Here is a 19,898-nt window from a genome sequence, read left to right on the forward strand (position 1 = left end):
AATTTATACCTTTTCCAATTTGACTGTCTGCTTTCTGCACAGGCTCCTGTTCTTTGATAGAAAATGATGGGTTTACCTGTCTCTCCATGTCATACCCAACCCCTTTGCACGCTCTTAGATCATTCTAGCTGCATTAGTATGCAGCAGGTGAGGTTTTTAAAACCTCCTTAGACATCTGTATATACAATGCAATCATATACTTCTATTAGGATAAAGAGTGAGATGTTTTGTGGGGATTTTGTTTGTTTTGTTTTGGGTTTTTTTGAAAATCAATGTCTGGTTTTTGGTAGCTAAAAAGTGAATTTAAGTAATGGAAAGAAAAATTTAACTGCCTGTTTATTCCTACATATATCTCACCCTGTGTATTTCAGAAAAAATGTAAAATCAAAAACTACACAGGCTTTTAGGACAAAAGATGAAGTTATTAACCCAGAAAACAAATGATCTGTTTTCCTCCTCTTTTTTTGCCTGTGAAGGGCATGATGTTGAATAAATGGAATACAGTTTATTTTTTTATTGATTTGAAAGACTGAAAGGCATATTCTTTTTTTAAACAAAATATGCGTACCTGTGTAATTTTGTTTTTATTTCTTAATTTTATTAAACTTGAGGAAGGACGTTTGCATTGATTTATAAGGAAGAGTGCTGTTTGTCAGTGGAAGGGAGGAGGGTTCTGAACACTAGCTGCTTGTTCCTGTCATACCGAGAGCACTAATGGGCACCAGCTGGGCTGTAGCTATAGCAGCTTCGCCACTTCAGCCTCGCACAGCACGAGCTGCTGTGGCAATGCTGCAGAAGGGCCTCCTGTGCAGATTTAGGAAGTACACACTTCAGTTGTTGTTCCCTGGGCAACAGAATAACTGCAGGCAGCTGGCTTTGCACCACCTGCGCTGATCAAAGAGCAAACCCTGTCAGGCACTGATACTTCAGCTCCTCCAGCTTCAGTGTGAATGTCTGCAGGCAGTGATGTAGGAAACATGGTCATTCAGGTTTCAAGGTTAAACACAGGGGAATGAGGTAGAATGACAGCAAAAAGTAATATGAAAACATGGTTCCTGTAGATAGTACAGACAGGTGCATATAGCTATTGATGATCAAGAATTAACTTTAAAATACTGAATTACTGAGGTACATATAAAAGGTCTTTTGGTATTGTTCAAAAAGAGACTGGGAGGCTGGCAATAATTGGCTTGAATTTTGGGAGAAGGAAGAACAATCAAGGGTGATATATCATGTGTTTAATTAAGAAAGACCATAAAGAGTGATTGAACACAAAGATTAAAGTGGTATGTAAAATGATATGATTGAGGACTAAGCAGACCTATATCTGGTCTGCTGGAAGCTTCTGACAGATCAGGACTGCAGCAGCATGGTGGGTTTTATTCAGCAAGTGACACCAGAAGCATGAAGGCAGACAATTGAACAATAGTGAACTGTAATGTTGGCTGATGTGGACCTGTATAACTGGGATTAAGATCCACTTGAATATGTTGGATGAGAGTGGAGGGGTGGGAGGGGCAGGTGGTAGTGTTTCATAAATGTCAATTTAACTCTTTTCTTATACTTCTTTTATATTATTGTAATATCTACTTAACACTTTGCTTAAGAGGGGTGCTAACTTCTTAAAATATTGTTTTAAACTTTGTTGTGAAATAATAAAGATTATTTTTAATTGCTCCTCTTAAAATAAGTCTCTGCTTTATTTTTTTCTAATATATCTGAATTTACTTCAAAAGGTAGTAGCTTCCCTTTTGCAGAAGCGGCTCCAGTCAGTGAACATGGGTGAGCAATAATACTGACTTTTCACGAGTCCTAGATGTGCATCATTCCACACCTGAATGACAAAGGCAAACAGAGTTGGTGTGTTTCTGAATGTACTAAGTCCTCATTTTCTGAAATTGCAGAGTATTGATTAGTATCCACACTTCCATTGAGGGTTTGGGTTTTATATTCCATATATTCTTTGGATTTTTTCTATTTCATATTTGGTTTTGAAATATTTGATAAAAGTCTCTCTAAAGTAGTTTCAGGTGAGGTTTTTTGCCTTTTGCTCTATTGGGGATTCTTTTGTTCTGCCATGGGGATTTTTGTTTTGGTTTTTTTTGTTGTTTTTTTTTTTGGTTAAAACTCAAACTGTTAAACTTTTAAGTAGAAGAGTTTCTTTCTCTAGCTGCCTTACAAAAAACATTTGAGGAGCGAGAATTTCAGTAAAGGGATTCAGCATGAGAAAATAATGAAATTACCAGATTGTTTTCAATTGGAGAATCACAGGTCTAACATAGCAAGTATGACATTTTGTTCTTAACAATATAAAAACTAACATAGGTCTAGGTAAGAGCCCTTACTCTCTATGGTGACAAATTAGACTGTATTTCTTGTTTGGATATTCTGATTTACTGCATCAATGGTTCAGATATCAGTTGGTTTCTTAGTATGTTTACTGAGGTTGCATGTTAAGTCCTTTTTAAAGCTGCTGTTTATTAAAGAGAATAAATTAAAGAGATTGTATAAACAGATTTTTATGATATCTGATGTTCAGTTGCATTCTTTGTAGTTTTGCAGCCAGTGGCATTTTCTGAAGGAATCTTTATAATAATTCTGAATTACTTAAAATTTTAGGTTCTTCTGTCTAAGTCTGGAAATGTGACAAAGCTCACTTCTTTCATTTATGAGTCTTCAACTGTAGGCGTTGCTGATGCAAAATCAAAAGCAGGATGAAGTGTATAGGCCATCCCTTCTAGCTTAGAAAACTGCCAATTCATAAAAAAGTAATAATTTTCTACAACAGCAGGAATGACTTTCAGTGTCCTGAACAACTGTGTTGCATCTGGAATCAGCAGTGTTCTTACACCCACAGGATTTTCTTTTTGCATCTAGTCCAGAAATTATTGTGTAGTTCTTAAGGAATGTCTGCTGGCTACTCTGTTCCAGCAGCAGTAGTGCAGTGAATTGATTGGTTGTGCATAGAGGAACTCTATAAAGGAGTAACAGGTACTTGTAGTTAACCTTACAGATGTGTTTCTTTTTGAGCTCCAGTTAGTAACTTCCTGTTACGTTTAAATTTCAGGCAGATATTTTTTTCCCCAGGCTTATTTCTTTCTCTTAATTTAAGTTGGAGCAATGCTCCAAGGGGAACAGTGTTTGGAGGAGGATAAATGGGATGTCCCACCAGTTGGCAGCTTTTACCTTTTTTTCTGTGTTGGAACCAGCTGGTAGTATAAAGCCAAAAATTGTCATGGAAATAGCCGTCATTGAGAGGTCGTTTTGAGTGCTGCAGGGAAAATTGATACTGATTGACCATGTTGTGACCCTTTGCAAATTGTATGGTCTGCATGCAGAGGGCTTTCTCACTTGCTCAGCTTGTAAAGTAGTCACCAAAGATGGCCTCATGTTCTATAGTCATGATTATGTGTTAGACTTTGGCTGAATGCAACAAAGTTTGAACTCACCAAAGTTTGTTTCTACATTTAACTACTGTACCCTTATTGCTACCAGCATCATGTGTAGTTGCTTCCTAATTCAGTGCTGTCAAAGTATGGGATTAGTTGTTTTTTCCTTGAATTCTGTTTTGCTTGTTTGCGAGCCTGGATCATTTCAACAGAACTAGGTAGATTAAACTATGTGCAGTCACTGTAGCAGATATTGTCCTCTGGAGGACAATATTATCCAGGAGATAATATTGGTGGTCTTGGGGAAATGGTGCTTAACCCGTGGTTGTTGCAGTTGGAACAGTACATTTAGTTTTCCATCCTTAGCTATACCTAGGAAAAGATATACTGAAGATGTATGATGAATTAGATGAGGGATGATGAGGAACAAATATTTCCCCCTCTTGAATGAGGAAGAACAAATATGGCAAAAATTCAATAGTTCATTGTCTCATTCCTGGATCATTTTATGTGAACAGTGTGTGAGGAATACACTGGGGCATCCTTCTTCAAACCTTTGACTTATTCTTTATGAAAGTTCAGTAGTGCTTAGTAAACCCTGTAACATTTTTCTTGATACACTCAGTGATAAAACTGCAACACAGCCTTATCTGTTCTCTTCCTCACTGATGCTGTGACATAAATAAAAATTCTTGTTTCAATATGAAGTAGGGATGCAAAAATGTTTTCCAACCATATAAAGAGTTTTAAGGAAGGCATACAAGCACGACATAGACACACTATGTGTTTAGCTTGTTTTTCTTTCTTTTACAGAATAACTGGTATTGTCATTTAAATATTGGTTTCATACTTTTAACATTTTAAAGAGATAATATGAGAGCTGGTAGATAAAAACATTGTCATTTTGTATGCGTATGTGCAGTAATGTGATGTGAAGATAGTAAAAGATGAGAAAACCTGGAGTTTCTCTTTGGCTGTAGGCATTCTAGATAAGCAATGGCACTACAGAGGTGGTAGTGAAATTACCTAGTAACACTGGATTTTTAAATTTTAATATTATCGCTTGGGAAATAAGGCTATATGGGTAATGCCACAAATACGGTATACTGTTAGTGAGCTTTTCATGTGGCCATGGGAAGCTTGTTATGGGATTTTGATTTCTATGTAGTGAGAGTTCCTGTTTGTGTTTATGGATTTCTGTAGGTTTGTAGCTAGTTGTTATTTGATTAAGAAGAATTGTGACCCAGAAAAAGCTCCACTTCATCTATCAGAAGAGTGACACTTTCACTCAGCACTTAGATTTGCCCTCTCTTTTACAAAGGTGAAAATGGTGTCTTTTAAAAAGTTCCTTATATAAAGGGAAATTAAGCCTTCCTTAAGGCCAGACATATCTAAAATTACTTCTATGGCTAGCTGTGGAAATTCTATTTTTGTTTCTCATATCTGGGAATTAACAAAGTGTCAAACTGTCCAAGGAGAAATTAGTAGTGCTCTGAATAAAGTCTTTATTCTACAGATTTCAGCCATGTATCTAATTCCAGAATTTCTCCGAAGTTTAAAATTAGAATCAGAATATTTGCAATGCACATACAGTTGTTCAAGATGGATGGACGTTCAGCAGCTGGAAAGTGATCTCACACTTTCCCTGAGCATCATCAAACCCAACTGAAAGCAGAGGATAATGTCTGTGCTAAGTGTCAAAGTTTTGTGCTTGTTGGCTTTTAGTGTTACCCTTTCTGATGTGCAGTTAATTTTATCCTTCACCACTAGTCCCAGTGAAGTAAAACAGGCGTGAAACTGCATAAAATTCTGCATATGAAATTCTGCACCAACCTGGACTTCAGTTTTCAAACCACCAGTGTTGTAGGAGCCTGGGTCACATCAAGTTTCAGGGGCATTTCTCTCTATGTATACACACATATATATATGCATATGCTTTGGCCTCCTTCAATCTTCAAAATAATGCTGGTTTAATTGTTTTAGGGTTTTCAGTCTGGAAATCTGATTGTGCAAGGAACTAATACTCCAGTTTTAAGAAGTTAAAATGTCATTTCAAGGCTGTCTTAAGATTGTGGTGCTGTAGTAAGAGGAAAGATGTCTTGAGAACGTGTTTCTCCCCACCTCCCCTCATATAAAACCTTTGCTGCACAAAGCAGCAGTACTTGGAATTTCAATCTTTTTATGGAATATAAATTTGATGTTGCACTTCAGTCTTTGGTTTTCAGTCTTCCCTCAACTGATTTGGCCTATGCGGAAGTAATTTATTGTTTGTTAAGGACGAGAATTCATATTATGTGACGCCTGTATAACTACTCATTTCATTTGTTTAAGACAAGCCAAGGAGAGTTCAGTACTGCATAGTTTATTACAGGGATTTGTTTCCTTTTCCTTTCTGGTATTCAGAAGAAAGTTAAATTTGTCCATTGTGTATTTGCAAGTTTGTTGCTTTATGGGTGTGTGTATATGACATGTTCTCACTGCTTCCTGAACAGATGCAGGGCATAGACATGTTAATACACTTGCTCCATGTTTTATCAACCACAGTTTGACATAATTTTGGGACCACCTAACCATCTACTAGCAAGAAAAGTTGAAACCATAAGAATGCAGTCTGCTATAACTTTTCAGAAAAATACAGTGTGGGAGGTGATCATGCAAGTTTTACAGGCTGCTTCACAATTATCAGAGAATTTTAAGAAAAGTGGAATAACAGAGCAGATTGTTGTAAATGAAATGAGAAGTCTGGATTGAAACTGAACCAGGATAATGAAACATCAGTGTTGGATATTGCTGTACATGTCGTACATGAGAGTGGAAAGGGCCTCTTTGGTTTCTGTATTCAGACACCTGCTATGTAAAATAGCCTTCATAATCTCATTATACTTACATATATTCTAATAGGAGTAATTTTAAATTTATCAAAAGTGAACAATACTTAAAATCAGTCTCGATGCTTTTCAAAATCTGGCTGCATAAAAATTTATGTTTGTTAGCTAGTTTGTAAAAAAACCCCAAAATCCCCCCCAAAAACATTAAAAAAAAACCAAAAAAACCCCCCACAAAAAGACAACAACAGCAAAAGAACCCAAGCCAAGCAAACCAAAAATACCCCCCTCCCTCCCAAAAAGACTTCAGAAGTGATAGTTGAGTCTTCATTTTTAATTGTGTCATAGTTTGTATCATAGATTTTAAGAATTTATCTCACCACTGATTACTAGTTGAAGCCTTGTAGGTTAAATTTCAACTAAAAAGAAAAAGGTAATATTTATTAGATAATTCTTGGGGAAGATAGGACTGGTGTCTTGGGGTGACCTTATGATGTGTATCCCATCAGTGCATTGAAAAGTCTTTTGTGTAGGGCACTTTCTCTAAAAATCTGTTTCTTGATTATTACATTTCTTTGTGACATTTTCAAGTTCTCTTAAGACTTGTTGTGCTGTACTGAGAGGAAAGATGGCTTGAGGAACATGTAGTTTGTTTTCTGTGATTTGATGTTGTGGTTCTCTGTCGTGATCTTGATGACAGTGGAAAAGCTAATGCTTTATATGCATAGTACAGACCTTTTAGTAGTTAAAATCTACCAGAAGCTGTTCATTACTGTTCTGTCACATTGAAGTGAAGCGTTTGATAAATCTCCCCTTCTTTAGCTTTATTGCACTTTAAGTTATTTATTACTTGCATGGTATACAATGCACACTGTGTGTGGGTTTGCCCTTTGCTAAGGAAAGGTAGCCATCCCCTTCTCTTTCTTCTCTTCCTCAGTGGCATGTGGATCTAGAGTAAACAATTTGCCTGAAATGATTTGGAAATAGCTTTTTAGTTAGCATGCTCTGCAATTAGCAAAAGTTCAATTAAGTGTTAATAAATAGGGGATTTTCTATCATCTTTAGATGTATGGTCTCTTTTTACTGTATTCAACTTGTATATCCAAATTACTGTAGAACAGTTATGTGCATCATACATATAATTTATACTCAGCGCAATCTATCAAATACCCAGTGATTGTGTGTTCTGAATTCATATAAAGCCCTCTTCCTATCCCTGTTTCCTGTCACAGAAAGGGCCTTTTTTTCCTACAGGTTTGACCTACCTACCTTTTTTTTCCTTTTATTTCATATGACTGCATTTTAAACATGTCTGCATTCTTGTATTCAGGACTTATTACGTATCAGTTACTTTTTGTCCTATTCAGTGTTGTTTGGGTGCCTCTTTTTCCATAAGAGTATCCAGATTAGTGACCTTTATAATGCATGTTTTTTCCCACATTAGTACCATTTTAGCCTGAGAAGGCCTTTTCAGTGTCCTTCCTTCCTCTTGAAAACACTCTAATTACAGTTGCTGCCGTTTTCCTTTCCACTGATGGAAGTTGGTCACATTTGCTCACAGCTCTGTAATCAGATGCCCTTGACTAAAATCAGCTAAAATGTAGTTGGAGATAGAGGCATCTGAAATGACCTCAGAACAGAAAATGTATCACTCATTGCTGCTTATCCTCTGGACTTCTCATTTAGCTCATCCTTCAGCTGGCAGTCACTCCCCCTGCTTTTGCTCAAGGTAGCTGTGGCTGGTTCCTTTGTTCCCGCTGGAGTGGATCACACCAACCTGTTCATCCTCGGTGAACCCCGGACCAGTGGCTGGAACAGCGTGAACATATGCACTGCTGCCCTGGTCTCCTCCCATTCTGCACTGCTACAAATTGCTGTATTGGGTGATGGGCAATGCCATATGTGCACAGACCATATGGTATTTTCTCCTCAATCTACAGTTGCCTTGTTCTTCACACATTGTAATACTTTGCTGTATGTGTGTAAGTTCAGTTTGTCTTTTGGAAGCTGCTTTTATTTGTTGGGGTTAGAGGCACGTACTTACATGGAAAACCTAATTTTGCAATAAACAGTTACTGGTAGTAAAGGATATGAGATAACGTTCTGGATTGAACCGAAGATAGCCCTTAAAAGAGAAGTGTTTGTCCCAGTTTGAGACAAGTTTGGAGGAACGTCCAAAATTAACATCCTCTGATAGAAGGCAGGTTTCAGCTGCCCCTCCACCACCAGGCTCAGGAAAAAATTCCTCCGAGGAAAGTGAAAGAAAAAAGCCTATTTATTTGACAGACAATGGGAAAAGAATAATGCTAAATAATAAAACCTCTCTCTGTGGAGAGAACCTGGTAAATTTCCAGAGTCCTTTGTGAATGTGGCTTTCTCCTCTTCGGAGCTGGGCCAAGGTGTAAGATCTCCCAGTGTGTTCTGGCATTGTTGAACAGTCCAGAAGAGAAGAAGAGGAAGCTGGAGTCTCAGGAAAACAAATGAATTTAACTCTCTGTCTCTCCCTTCCAAGAAAAGGAGCCAAGAACTGGGAAAAGCTGGAAGGTGCTTTTCCTCTGCTCTACAGCGCCAGTAGCAGCTATCTCTGTGTCCTTGGAGCACAAACTGCTTTGAAAAGTTTGTCTGGCTTTTTTTTTTTTTCCTTCTCTTGCCCCCGGTTTTAGAGACACGGGCACAGAGCGGCAATAGGGGATACACATCATAAAGTCACCCCAAGACAGTGTTTAAGTGATGTCTGTATCTTTACTATTAAGGAATCAAGCAAGGTAGCTTGTGGGTCATTTTCATTAACATCAGTATGGGGAATGAAACTTGGAAAACATGCCTCCCGAAGAGTTTTCATGAGCACTTAATTTTGCTTTTGTTCAGGGAGACACATATTAAATGCGTGCTAATTATGAGTTTTGCAGCAACTTGACTGCTAACTTGAGGTCTGTGTCTGTAGCCACGTTCTGCATTCTTTGAATTCATCTTGGTATAATATTTTTAAATATTTCAAACAGCAGATGTGCATTGCTTATAGATTTGTATAAATGTTGGTGCAGTGTATACACAATACGTCTCCCATACAATGATCTGTTGACATTATTCTCTGTTGCTTAGCTTCAGACACTAAAGTCATGACATGTGCTGCTGTTTGGAGGATGCCGAAGGAATTGGAATCAGGCAGTCATGAATCCCCTGATGATTCATCAAGCAACACTCAAACCCTGGAGCTACTCTGTCACCTTGACAACACAGCCCATGGCAATATGGCCTGGTAGGATTCTGCATATTTTATACTCCTAGAAAAAACCTAAAGGATAGACCCATGCTGTTAGTTTTGTGCAGATTTATATTGTAGAAGCTATGCTATGCACTTTAAAACTATTCCATCTTTTAAAAAAAAAAAGTATAAATTGGATTTTTAGTCCCAGATGTTTCATAGATTAAAAACATTTATTATCGTCCTGCAAACACATATGGAGTAACAGCCTGTGTACTGTTTTAATGTGTTTTTCCCCACCTGCCCCCATCTAAAACCTTTGCTGCACAGAGATATAATACTTAGAATTTCAGTCTTTTTATCGAATATAAATTTGATGTTGCACTTATGTTTTTCTTTTTTAGTCTTCCCTCAACTGATTTAGCATGAGTGTGAGTAATTTATTGTTTGATAAGGATAAGAATTCATTATGTTATATGGTGCCTGTGTAACTATTCTTTATCTGTTGTCTAAGTCAAGACAAGGAGAGCTGCAATACTGCAGATGTTATTACAGAAGCTTGTTTCCCTTTCCTTTCTGTTATTTAAAAGAAAGTTAAATTTGTCCGTTGTGTATTTGCAAGTTTGTTGCTTTATGGATGTGTGTATATGACATGTTCCCACTGCTTCCTGACCAGATGCAGGGCATATCATAAGTTTTAAGCATCCATTTCTAGCCACAGATTTCTAGTTTCAGCCTTGCAGGTTAAATTTTAACCAAAAAAAGGGGTAAATTGAAGGTAATATTTATTAGGCGGTTCTTGGACAAGATGGGACATATCAGTGCATTCAAAAACGTATAGATTACTTTTTTCTAAGATACACATTTTCTGAATGTTAAATTTCTTCATGGTAGTATCCTTTAATTCTTTGCTACACATTTTAAAATGAGTGCTCCTCTTTGTAATTCTTTTATTATTTTAATTCAATTTTTATTGTTGAAACCTTTTGATAACTAATATTCCCAATTATATTGGAAAGGTTTTTTTGTTTGTTTTATCTTTACTTTTTACCCTTTTAAGCTTTGTGCCTTTTGTCTTGCAGCTTCCCATAAACAGTTTCTGTCTGATGCTGGAATGCCAGAACTTTGTATGGTAGCTGGATCACGAAAGGAAGAATAGGAGGCGTATCACTGCTTTTTATCAGGATGTGAATTATGCGAATGCCCAGAATAATTCTTTTCCTCTAATAACAGCTTATAACAAGTTCATGTGCAGTTTTCAGTCATCTGCTATCTGATTTTATCCAGTACTTAGTGCTTACAAATTTCTGCTACAATTTAATGCCCATTATCTATGTGCATGTGTATATATATGCACAGAGATTTGAAAATGTCCAGTGTTACAGAGAGATAAAAGATGTAAACAGAGTACTTGGCATTAGTACTCCTCACAGCATCTCAGGCAAGCACAGCTGAGTTAGAGGATCTTGTTCTAGAGCAGGCTTTTCTATTTGTGTCTCAATCATATTGGACACAGCTCATAAATGAGTAAATTAGGCCTTTTGTGCTAAATGTGTCACTTAACATGCCATGCCTCAGTGAGTGGTGTGTTGGCTACAAATAGCAACGTAAATATTCTTTGTATTACACTTCTCAGGTGTTTAGAGAAACATGAAGCTATTTAGACACTAAGGGTTCAATTGTTGTTAGAACCAAACATAAATCAGAAAAGCAATTTTCCTCAATGCGAAGTGTAAACACTTTTCAAACCACAATGTAAGCCAGTGTTCTGGTGTACACAATCACTGAGATCCGTGGTGGTCTGGCACCATACACTTGCAGTAAGAAGGCTCTGTCATTTGCCTTGCCATTAGAGCATACTCTTTACATTTTGCCCAGAAAACCACAGGCTGAGCACTGGACCTGGGTTCAGTGTGACCATGTACACTTCAAGGAGGTTGCTTAATCCACAGTGTGCAGTACAGCAGTGTACCAGAGCCACAAATTGGACACAGGCTTCATTTTTTAAGTTAATTTTGAATATTATTAGTCAAAATGCATGCTAAAAAAAATTAAACAAAAAACGGCATTTCTATCACATCTTTATATGCTGGGCCCGCAAGAGTGTGGCAGAGTTGCCAGCACAGTTTAAAGATGCAGCATGTAATGTTGGTGTCAGCCTTTGTGACACTGACTCCAGATAGCAGCTCATAGGAAGGTATTTTTTGTGTGTCTTGGTATCTGTAGCGCACAGATGCTTCATGATATTCATGAATCTGGTTGCAGATCATAAGTAATTGAGACTTGATTGTAAATCAGGAAAAAAAGCAAAACTATCTTGAACATGCAACTGGTTATGTACTCTGGCATCTATCACCCACCTCAGGGCTTTACTTGTAGTTTTGTTCATGTTTACCTTCCTCTGCTTTATTCCTTTTCATGCCTTTTTTAAGGTTTATTGTCTTATATTGTTTTTCTCTTCTATTAAGAAAGCCTGCTAGTTGAAAAATTACCTCACAGATTTTTCTGTTTCTAGTATCATGCACTAGGAAACACAAGGTGGGATTTTTTCCTGGTCTGATGTGTCAGGTATTGGTTTTGTTCAACTCTGTACTTATGTTAAGAACTGATTCTTCATTTTTTTACTTTTATCTCATCTCCTTTATGGAATGCTGTGCTCACATGTCTCTGAAATTTCTTATTAAAAACCAGCAGAGACATATTTAATACCAGTTCTCTTTTGTGAACCAAAACCAAAAGAGTGTTTTCAGTCGATTGTGACTAAAATCTTAAACTTTGCTGGTGTGTGACTCAACACTGTGCTCCTCCTGCTCAAGATCTATTGAAATAATTTTCTAATCTTGACAAAACCTTTGGCAAAATCGAATCTCCAAGACATTACAGGCAAATGAAAAAGAAGTTTGCTTTTCTACAGTTCCACTTTATCTGGATTGCATGAGTTACTGTGTTTAAAAATTAAGCATAACCATTCATTTTTAGTTACTGAGATTGTTTACTGCTTTGAATTTGGGACTCATCAGCATTTTTACTCAAACTCTTGTATGACATAAAGAGAGTTCAGAAGATTAAACAGATGCTTAAATTAGGCCACCAAATAGGCCTGTTAATTGTTCTGTTTGGTTCTAGCCTAAGATTTTTTTTTTCATCCTCTGCCTGCTGTTCCTCATGTAAGCCAAAATGCAAAGATTTCAAATGCAGAAATACTGAGTGAATTATTACAGAGTGGAAAACCCCAGATACACATGGAAATTTGTGTGTGTGTGTTTTAAAAAAAAAAAGTCTCTTCAATAAATTCAATTGGTAGATAAATATATGTATTCATGCAGAGTGAAACACACATAACAATAAGTATGTTGCTCTATGCAATGTTGTAAGATTCAATTAAAGGAACTTACCATTGGGTATCTTGCAAGAAGCAGTCCAAAGTACTGTCTGCATAGGAGAGGCCAAGGAAACAGGACAGCAGTTAATGAGATTTTGATTATTCCTCTGAATGCAGCTAGGAGGAATCCCCAGAACTCTTGTCTGTTAAACCCCAAAAGACTTACGTTTTAGCAGTAACCTACTGTTCTACTTCCCTCTCAGTTTTGCTGCAGACTTTTTGGTAGTAGACTTGACAAGATAGTCCTCGGAGAAGAAGGATACTACAGGACATAAGAGAAAATACAATCTGTGAGATCTTGAATTTGTAACACAGCAGGGAGTTTCTCTTGCATCTGCTGGAAGCAGGCTCGCCTCTATATACTTAAAATCCTACTTTTTCCCTTCCAAGTGTGGCAGGTATAAAATAGGATAGATCCTGCTTGGTACTAGGCTGTGTACTTTAAAAGAGAGGGGAACAAGTGAAGTAAGTTGGATTGTGGTCTGTGTAGTAAATGGGGAATAAAATGAAAATAAATAAGGGGAAAGTGTTAGATGAACAGTGAAATACAACTGTAAAGGGAAAATGAATGGGGGTTACAGAGACAATGTAAGTGGAAGCTCAATTCTGAGAAGTCTGAAAGGTGAGGAATGAAGAATTTGTATTTTAAATAGAAAACAAGAGCTGCTAAAAATTTTTTGAAAGGGACGAATATATTACAAATAATGATAGATCACTTCATTAGGCTTCTCTACTAGCTCAAGTTGATTTTTTTGTTTTGGTGTATCCCACTCAATCAATCCTAGATATGAACATGCAAATATTACCATATCTAAGAGAACATAGAGAGGGAGACAAATTATAAATTTTTTAGAGTCACAGATGTTTCAAGAACTCCAGGATGTTTATCACTAAAATATTAAATTAGAACTTTGAATTCACAAAGGAGGAAGTTATAAATGAGCTATTCCCACAGATTTTAAGTACTTAGATTTTATTTGGTATTTCATTGAAGGTCTTCAGATAGAGTACAGAGAAGTACCATCTCTTCCATGGCCATACACAGTACAAATCAACCTCATTAAGGTTGGTTTTTTACAGAAGTGCAAATTCTCTCTAACAGTTCTTTCAACTTGAGTAGAGATTTAATTCATTTAAGATAAAGAAGATGCTATACATAACATTGCTTCAGTTTCATCATGTTCATTCCATTAATGCACACAGTCACCTGATCGAAGTTAGGCACACTGATAATTGATGCCCTGAAGACAGATGAATGAAATCCAGTAGGGTTTTACTTATCTTTTTGGCCTTTAAATTTATTAAAAAAAAAAACCAACAAAAAACACAAAAACCAAGCCACCCCAAAACATTTTCAAGTAAAAAAACCAAGAAGTAAGAGAATCTGAAACTCAAAAGAAAAGTGAAAACAGTGTTTATAATAGCTCTAACACTTCCATGTGATATTCAAGTATCACTTCTCTTTCCTGTCATAGTGTTGGTAATGTTACTTCTTCTATAGTACCCCTCTATTAAGCTTCAGGATATGTATGTTAAAGTTCTAGCTTAAGGTTTCATTCAAAAAAAAGTTTAAAATAATTTAATAGTCTATACCTAATGAATATAAACCTGAAAGTAACAATAATTTTAGAAGGATTGTATGGTCTTGAATATGTGGTACAGTTAACTGTTAGATATGTTTTATAGGAAAGACATGTAATAAATGCAGTTTTTAACCTTATTTTAACACTTCATATGTCCCAGTACCAGAAATATAATTGTGAGGACAGAACTCCCTCTGATATTTATATAGAGAGTTTCAGGACTGTCAGTTGCATATTCTGGTGTATAAACTGAACTCTGTATTTTCAGGGGGGAGGTGATTTGTAACAGCTGCCCAGCAGATATTAATTGTATCTTCACACGATACACAAAATTTCAGAGCTATCTGAAATTGTCAGCATTTAAGAATAATTCTTCTGCACTTGATTCATTCCACATATTTGTATTCTCCATCAGCCTCTTCTGATATTACAACAATAAGTATAGAGACAATTTTTTTGGACTAGCTTACTACATGACAAGTGTAGTTTCACTGAGAATGTATCTTAACAGCTGCTTATTGGTACTGATAATGCCCTTTATATTCTGATCCTTTCTAAATTGGTAAAAGTTTAAACTATTTATGTCCCTGCTCTCTTCATAATTCCATGTGATCCTGAATTCTTCACAGGATTTTGCTCTCTTGAATCTTTGATTCTTCTTTACTGTAAATAAAACCATCTATTGTATATAAGTCCAAATATTCAGTGTTCAACCATTAGATGTCTTTCTCACATTTTCTCTCTCCTTTTCCACTTTTTTCATCCTTTAAAATAAATCTGGAACCAGCAGAGTAATTTAGAACTCTCATCTTCTCTTTTTCATTCCCTTGAATGTTTGTGGTAATTTTGAGTGGTTAGTGTTGTGCAATTTTAAAACTTTGAGCTCTTCAATGTAATCACATTTACTAGGCAATAAATGCAATTCATTAATTGGATACTGAACTAATAGAACTTTGTATTGTATGCCCAGTTTATTATGTTAGCTTTTAATCAGCATTTATTTGACTCTACTAATATACAGCAGAGGGAAACTTAGTCAAACTAAAATCTGACACTGAAGCAAATACTGAAGGGGAAAATATTTATTTATTTATTCCTTTATGTGAACTTACTGTATGCATTCAGTTAACTTATCACTTCTGATAAGTTCAATAGATTCCATATGCTTGAATGAAAATTAGTTTTGATGAAGTCTTTGCAGTTTTTTGTGTTTAGTTTGGATTCATAAGTCACGATACAGAAAACAGTGCAGAAATCGTATTACTCTACAGGTAACAAAAAAATGGGTTTGTAGAGTACTTTTTCACTCTCTGTCCCAACTTGAACATAATTTCATTTCATTTCTCACCATGCTGTTATATTCCCCAGTTTTACTGCCAAATTAGTTGAGATTTTTCCCCACTGAAAGAAAATTGAGCTACTTTTCAAAGGGGGTTTCTTCCTTTTTGTGATGTCACTTAAGCTATTCTTACCACTGAAAAAGTGATGGTTGAAGTCTGCCTCAAGTGATTTTGCAGGTGAAATAGATACTTCTGTTTATTATAATACTACTCTATTTATTCTAATAATTTTATTTTCAGTCTTACTGAATTGCTTAAAATAGTGGGAAATGTTAAAGAAAAATGGTGTTGTAGAACTGTGAAAAAAATTAGTTAAGCAGGAGGAATTTAAATATTCATGAGGAACTAACTGAACAGGTGCCCCTGTTTCCTTGGTGTCAGACTCCAGTTTACTCTCCAAAACCCCATTAAGCACTTATTATTTAGAATATTTATCCCTTAGAGTAGAATTCTTTCCTAGCACAATATTCTGGGATGACTGTAGATGTAGCGATGTTGCTGTTGACACTTGCTTACACGGTAGTTAAAAATTCAGGGTTTTGAAATGTCTTTTGGATGTCTATTGGGTGAAAAAAATTGATCCTTGTACATTTTTGGTTAAGTGTATCTATTTGGTAAAATGTTTGTGAGATCTGAAGGTGTGCCCTGCAGCCTCCCACAGTCCATCCATCCCAGTGCTCAGTCTTGGGCAGTGGTGTTGGAGAGGCAGGTTAGGGGGAGACCACATCAGTTACAGTCCCAGCTGCTTCTGGAATTCTCTTCGCCTCAAATTCTCCCAGAATCCACAGTTGCTGGATTAGAGGTGTTAGAGGGTACATCTATGTCTGTGTAAACCTTTAGCATTCTTGCGTTTGCTCTTCTTCTGAACAGAAGGAGCAGTGATTTTCTTCAGCTATCAGTGCAGATCCAGGCAATCATAATTTTCTTCTTACACACACGTTTCAAATCACTGGGGAAATATACTCAGAGGGATATTCTGTTTTGTTAGGTTTTATTCCCCTGACCAACCATGCAGTTTGTTACTAACAGCAATAAATTAGTAAGGATATGCTATATCCCTATTTCCATCTTTGAAAAATCCCATATGAAAATACTCAAATTGTCCCTCTCAAAAGTAGATACGTGTTTCCTCTAAAATGAGTCTGCAGCGATTGCTTTTGCCCACACCAGCTGTTTTGCACAGAAGTTTGTTTCAGCCCTTAATTTTTGCCTTAGTACATGGAAAAAGCTATTGTCATCCTGAGGCCTCCAGAAGCTGGGCAGGAGTTTTACCTGGCAGCACTCTGTGTGCTTTCCTGATAGACACTGATAATACAAAATGTTTTTCTTAGGCTGACCACCTTACTGATCTTTGACAGACAAGCCAGTTATATGTTTCTTTCCTAATGTGTCAAATATCCATAATATTCACTTCGGGGGGTTTTTAAGCCCTGTTCAGGCAACAGAATAGAAATGGTGTCTGGCAATGGCTACTCCATGAGGAGTGTGTTGTAGAGGCCTACACAATGATAATTTAAGGAAAAATAAACATTTTAGAGGTAAGTGATTTTTCTGTGGCACCTCCTTATTGGAATACTTTTGTATTTGTTTGTAAAGCAGTTTAATTTTTCTCAATGTAAAAGTAATGTAAGAGTCAGAATAAAGCCCAGCTGTCTTTGGGGTTCTTGTCCAAAATAATCCTTAACTTCATTTCTTAATTCTCATTTCTCAGGAGCTTTTTAGCTAAAAAGTTCGCCTTACCTTTTAAGTTTTTTTAGGAAGCTGTGATTCTTGTTTTACTGCATCTTGAGGAGTTGGACTCCAAATTAGATCTCACTGTCTGAGAATTTTGAGATTACGTGTAACTTGTGTTCTGTGCAGCAGACTTCAATAAACTGTAAAATGGCCAGAACTGATTTCATTCAGAAATGTGGCTGCTTTGTAGAGCACTTGGGAAGGGAACAAGAATTGTGGGTTCCAGGTTGTACTTGGTCTGATCTCCTTTCTCATATAATTAATGTCCTGATTACCTGGTAAGCAAGAGTCATCTTTAAATTGGAATCATTGTAATGCAAAGAAGGCAGGATATTTGAGTCCTTAATATGTGAATTTTTCGTGGGCTATACTGAAGCTGCAGGATGGTCTGCTGAGTTACCAAATGTATGGATGTATTTTCCATTTTTCAGTGCATGAGAGTTTTCAGTTTAGCAAAATTTTTCCATTTATAGAAATAAATGGTTGTCACTTCTGTAATTACAGTTAATCAGTAGTTAATGCTTGCTTTGTCCAACACTTGTGGCTTAACTGCAGTTCATGTTGATGAAAAGTGTTTGCATGTTGCTTTTTTCTTCCTTAGTCTATAATGGAGGACTTTGAATTGTTCATTTGTAAAAACTCAGTACATTTATTGATAGAGGTGTTAACTATCTTTTCAGCATAGAACAAGATAACAGAGTCCTTTCATGTGTGCATTTGAGTGAATATTTTAAATACTCTTATTTTTTGCTAAGGTAGTGTTCTCTGTAGGATTTAATTTTTTTTTTTTGGTACCAAAAACTACTAGCTACAAGCTTAATTAAAGCATCCTGAGTCAGATGATAACAAAGTAGGGTAAAATGCAACATAAATAATTGCTTGTCTGCTGTTTATAGTTTATTTAAAGAGCAGCCCAGAAATTGACACTCAGTTTCTGAGTGGCAACTGTGAATTTGACTACTGTCTTGTCAATTTCTGAAAACTGTATCAGCAACTGTTGGCACACTCAGGAAAATGGTACTGCCTGGTTTATCTGTTTTCCTTTTTAGACATTATTGCCATCTCTGCTGTGCTGAAAACTGTTCTAAATGAAACTTCAGTTTTTCTAAAATTTGTATCTTACTTTGAAAACAATTCTTTCTTTTCACTCACCAGTATTTCCTGCCCCCCTCTTTCTCCCTAGTATTTCATGTTTAACGTTCAGTCATGAGTACAGAACGTAGCTGAACATGTTACAAAGGGTGACTTGAGTAATTTCTGTTTAAGATTATAAAATCTGAATGAATGATCACTACAACCACACCCATAAATGAAAATTGAAATAGAAGTAAAATGGGCATCTCACAAGGATAGAGTGAATGTGGAGAGACCTCTTCATTGAAAGGCATGTCACCTTGGTTATATTTGGCTCTAATTAGCACACTATATTCAGCTGTAAAAATTCTTTCACCTTGAAGTTCAGTGGCTCTCAAAAATGTGGAATTTCTTCCTACTTTTGAACAATCAAAGAAATTGTTTTCAATCTAGCTTTTACAACTGAAAGTTGAGTGATTAGTGTACGAAAGGTGCAGATACACCAACAAGCATAAAAAATACTGATCTCTGGCTGAAAGGGCTCCTAAAGAATTAAGTGGTCAAACTAGATTTCATTGCCTGTAATTAAAAATATATCTACATAGATCCATATGAAATGCCAGTTATATTTTCAGCAAAATGTAAGTAAAGTGATGGACTTAAATAAATGTTATCAGAATCAACTTGAAGATTTCTTAGTTACCTATTCAGCCATGTGATGGTCCTGATGTTTTTCAGTTTCACTTTGGAAAACTGGATTGTGGAAGGTTAGTTGTGATCACATGCAAGGTTATAGTGCACTAATTTTCTTTATCCTGTTACATGTTTTCATAAAATATTTTCATCTATTTGAAGGATCTAATCGATGTATCCGTGCAGCACAACTACATGAAATTCTGAAATATGCATGGCAGTGCCAGTTGGGTTCTTCACATTATTATGGGCAAAATGTAGTTGAACATGTAATTGAAACTGCGTGCCATCATTTTTATTATCAACACTTATTTTCAATTGCTTGTAAATTTTTTCCAAGTTGTACCATACAACTTTTCAAAAGTGTTTATTGTTAAATTAGATTGGCAATACTACAGACAATACAGCCAAATTTAAAGTAAATCATAGAATCATTCTGATACCATGTTCTTGTTAAAACACATTTAAAAGCATGATGGTAGCTTAATGTGCTAAATGTAGTGATTTTGTCCTAATACAAGAAAGCTCACTACAAATGGACTTTTATAAGTCGGTAATTTCCATGGATTGACAGCACAGTAAGGATGCAGGCCATGCTTCCAGCAGACAATGCAGAAGCTACTCCTTTATTCTGCTGCATTGCCTTAGGGAAAAGCTCAGAGGGTGAGGAGTC

General features: G+C 36.3%; 1 protein-coding gene across 2 annotated transcripts in view; it reads left to right on the forward strand.

Annotated features, from left to right (window-relative positions):
• Positions 1-19,898, forward strand: part of EIPR1 (EARP complex and GARP complex interacting protein 1) — a 76,094-nt gene that overhangs the window by 26,866 nt on the left and 29,330 nt on the right. For both annotated transcript variants that reach the window (XM_048298626.1, XM_048298627.1), the window contains exon 4: positions 9,317-9,473. In XM_048298626.1, coding sequence (XP_048154583.1) covers positions 9,317-9,473 — 157 coding nt within the window. The remainder of the gene's footprint in view (positions 1-9,316; positions 9,474-19,898) is intronic.

This window comes from Corvus hawaiiensis, chromosome 3, assembly GCF_020740725.1.
Source record: "Corvus hawaiiensis isolate bCorHaw1 chromosome 3, bCorHaw1.pri.cur, whole genome shotgun sequence".
NCBI classification, from domain to species: Eukaryota; Metazoa; Chordata; class Aves; order Passeriformes; family Corvidae; genus Corvus; species Corvus hawaiiensis.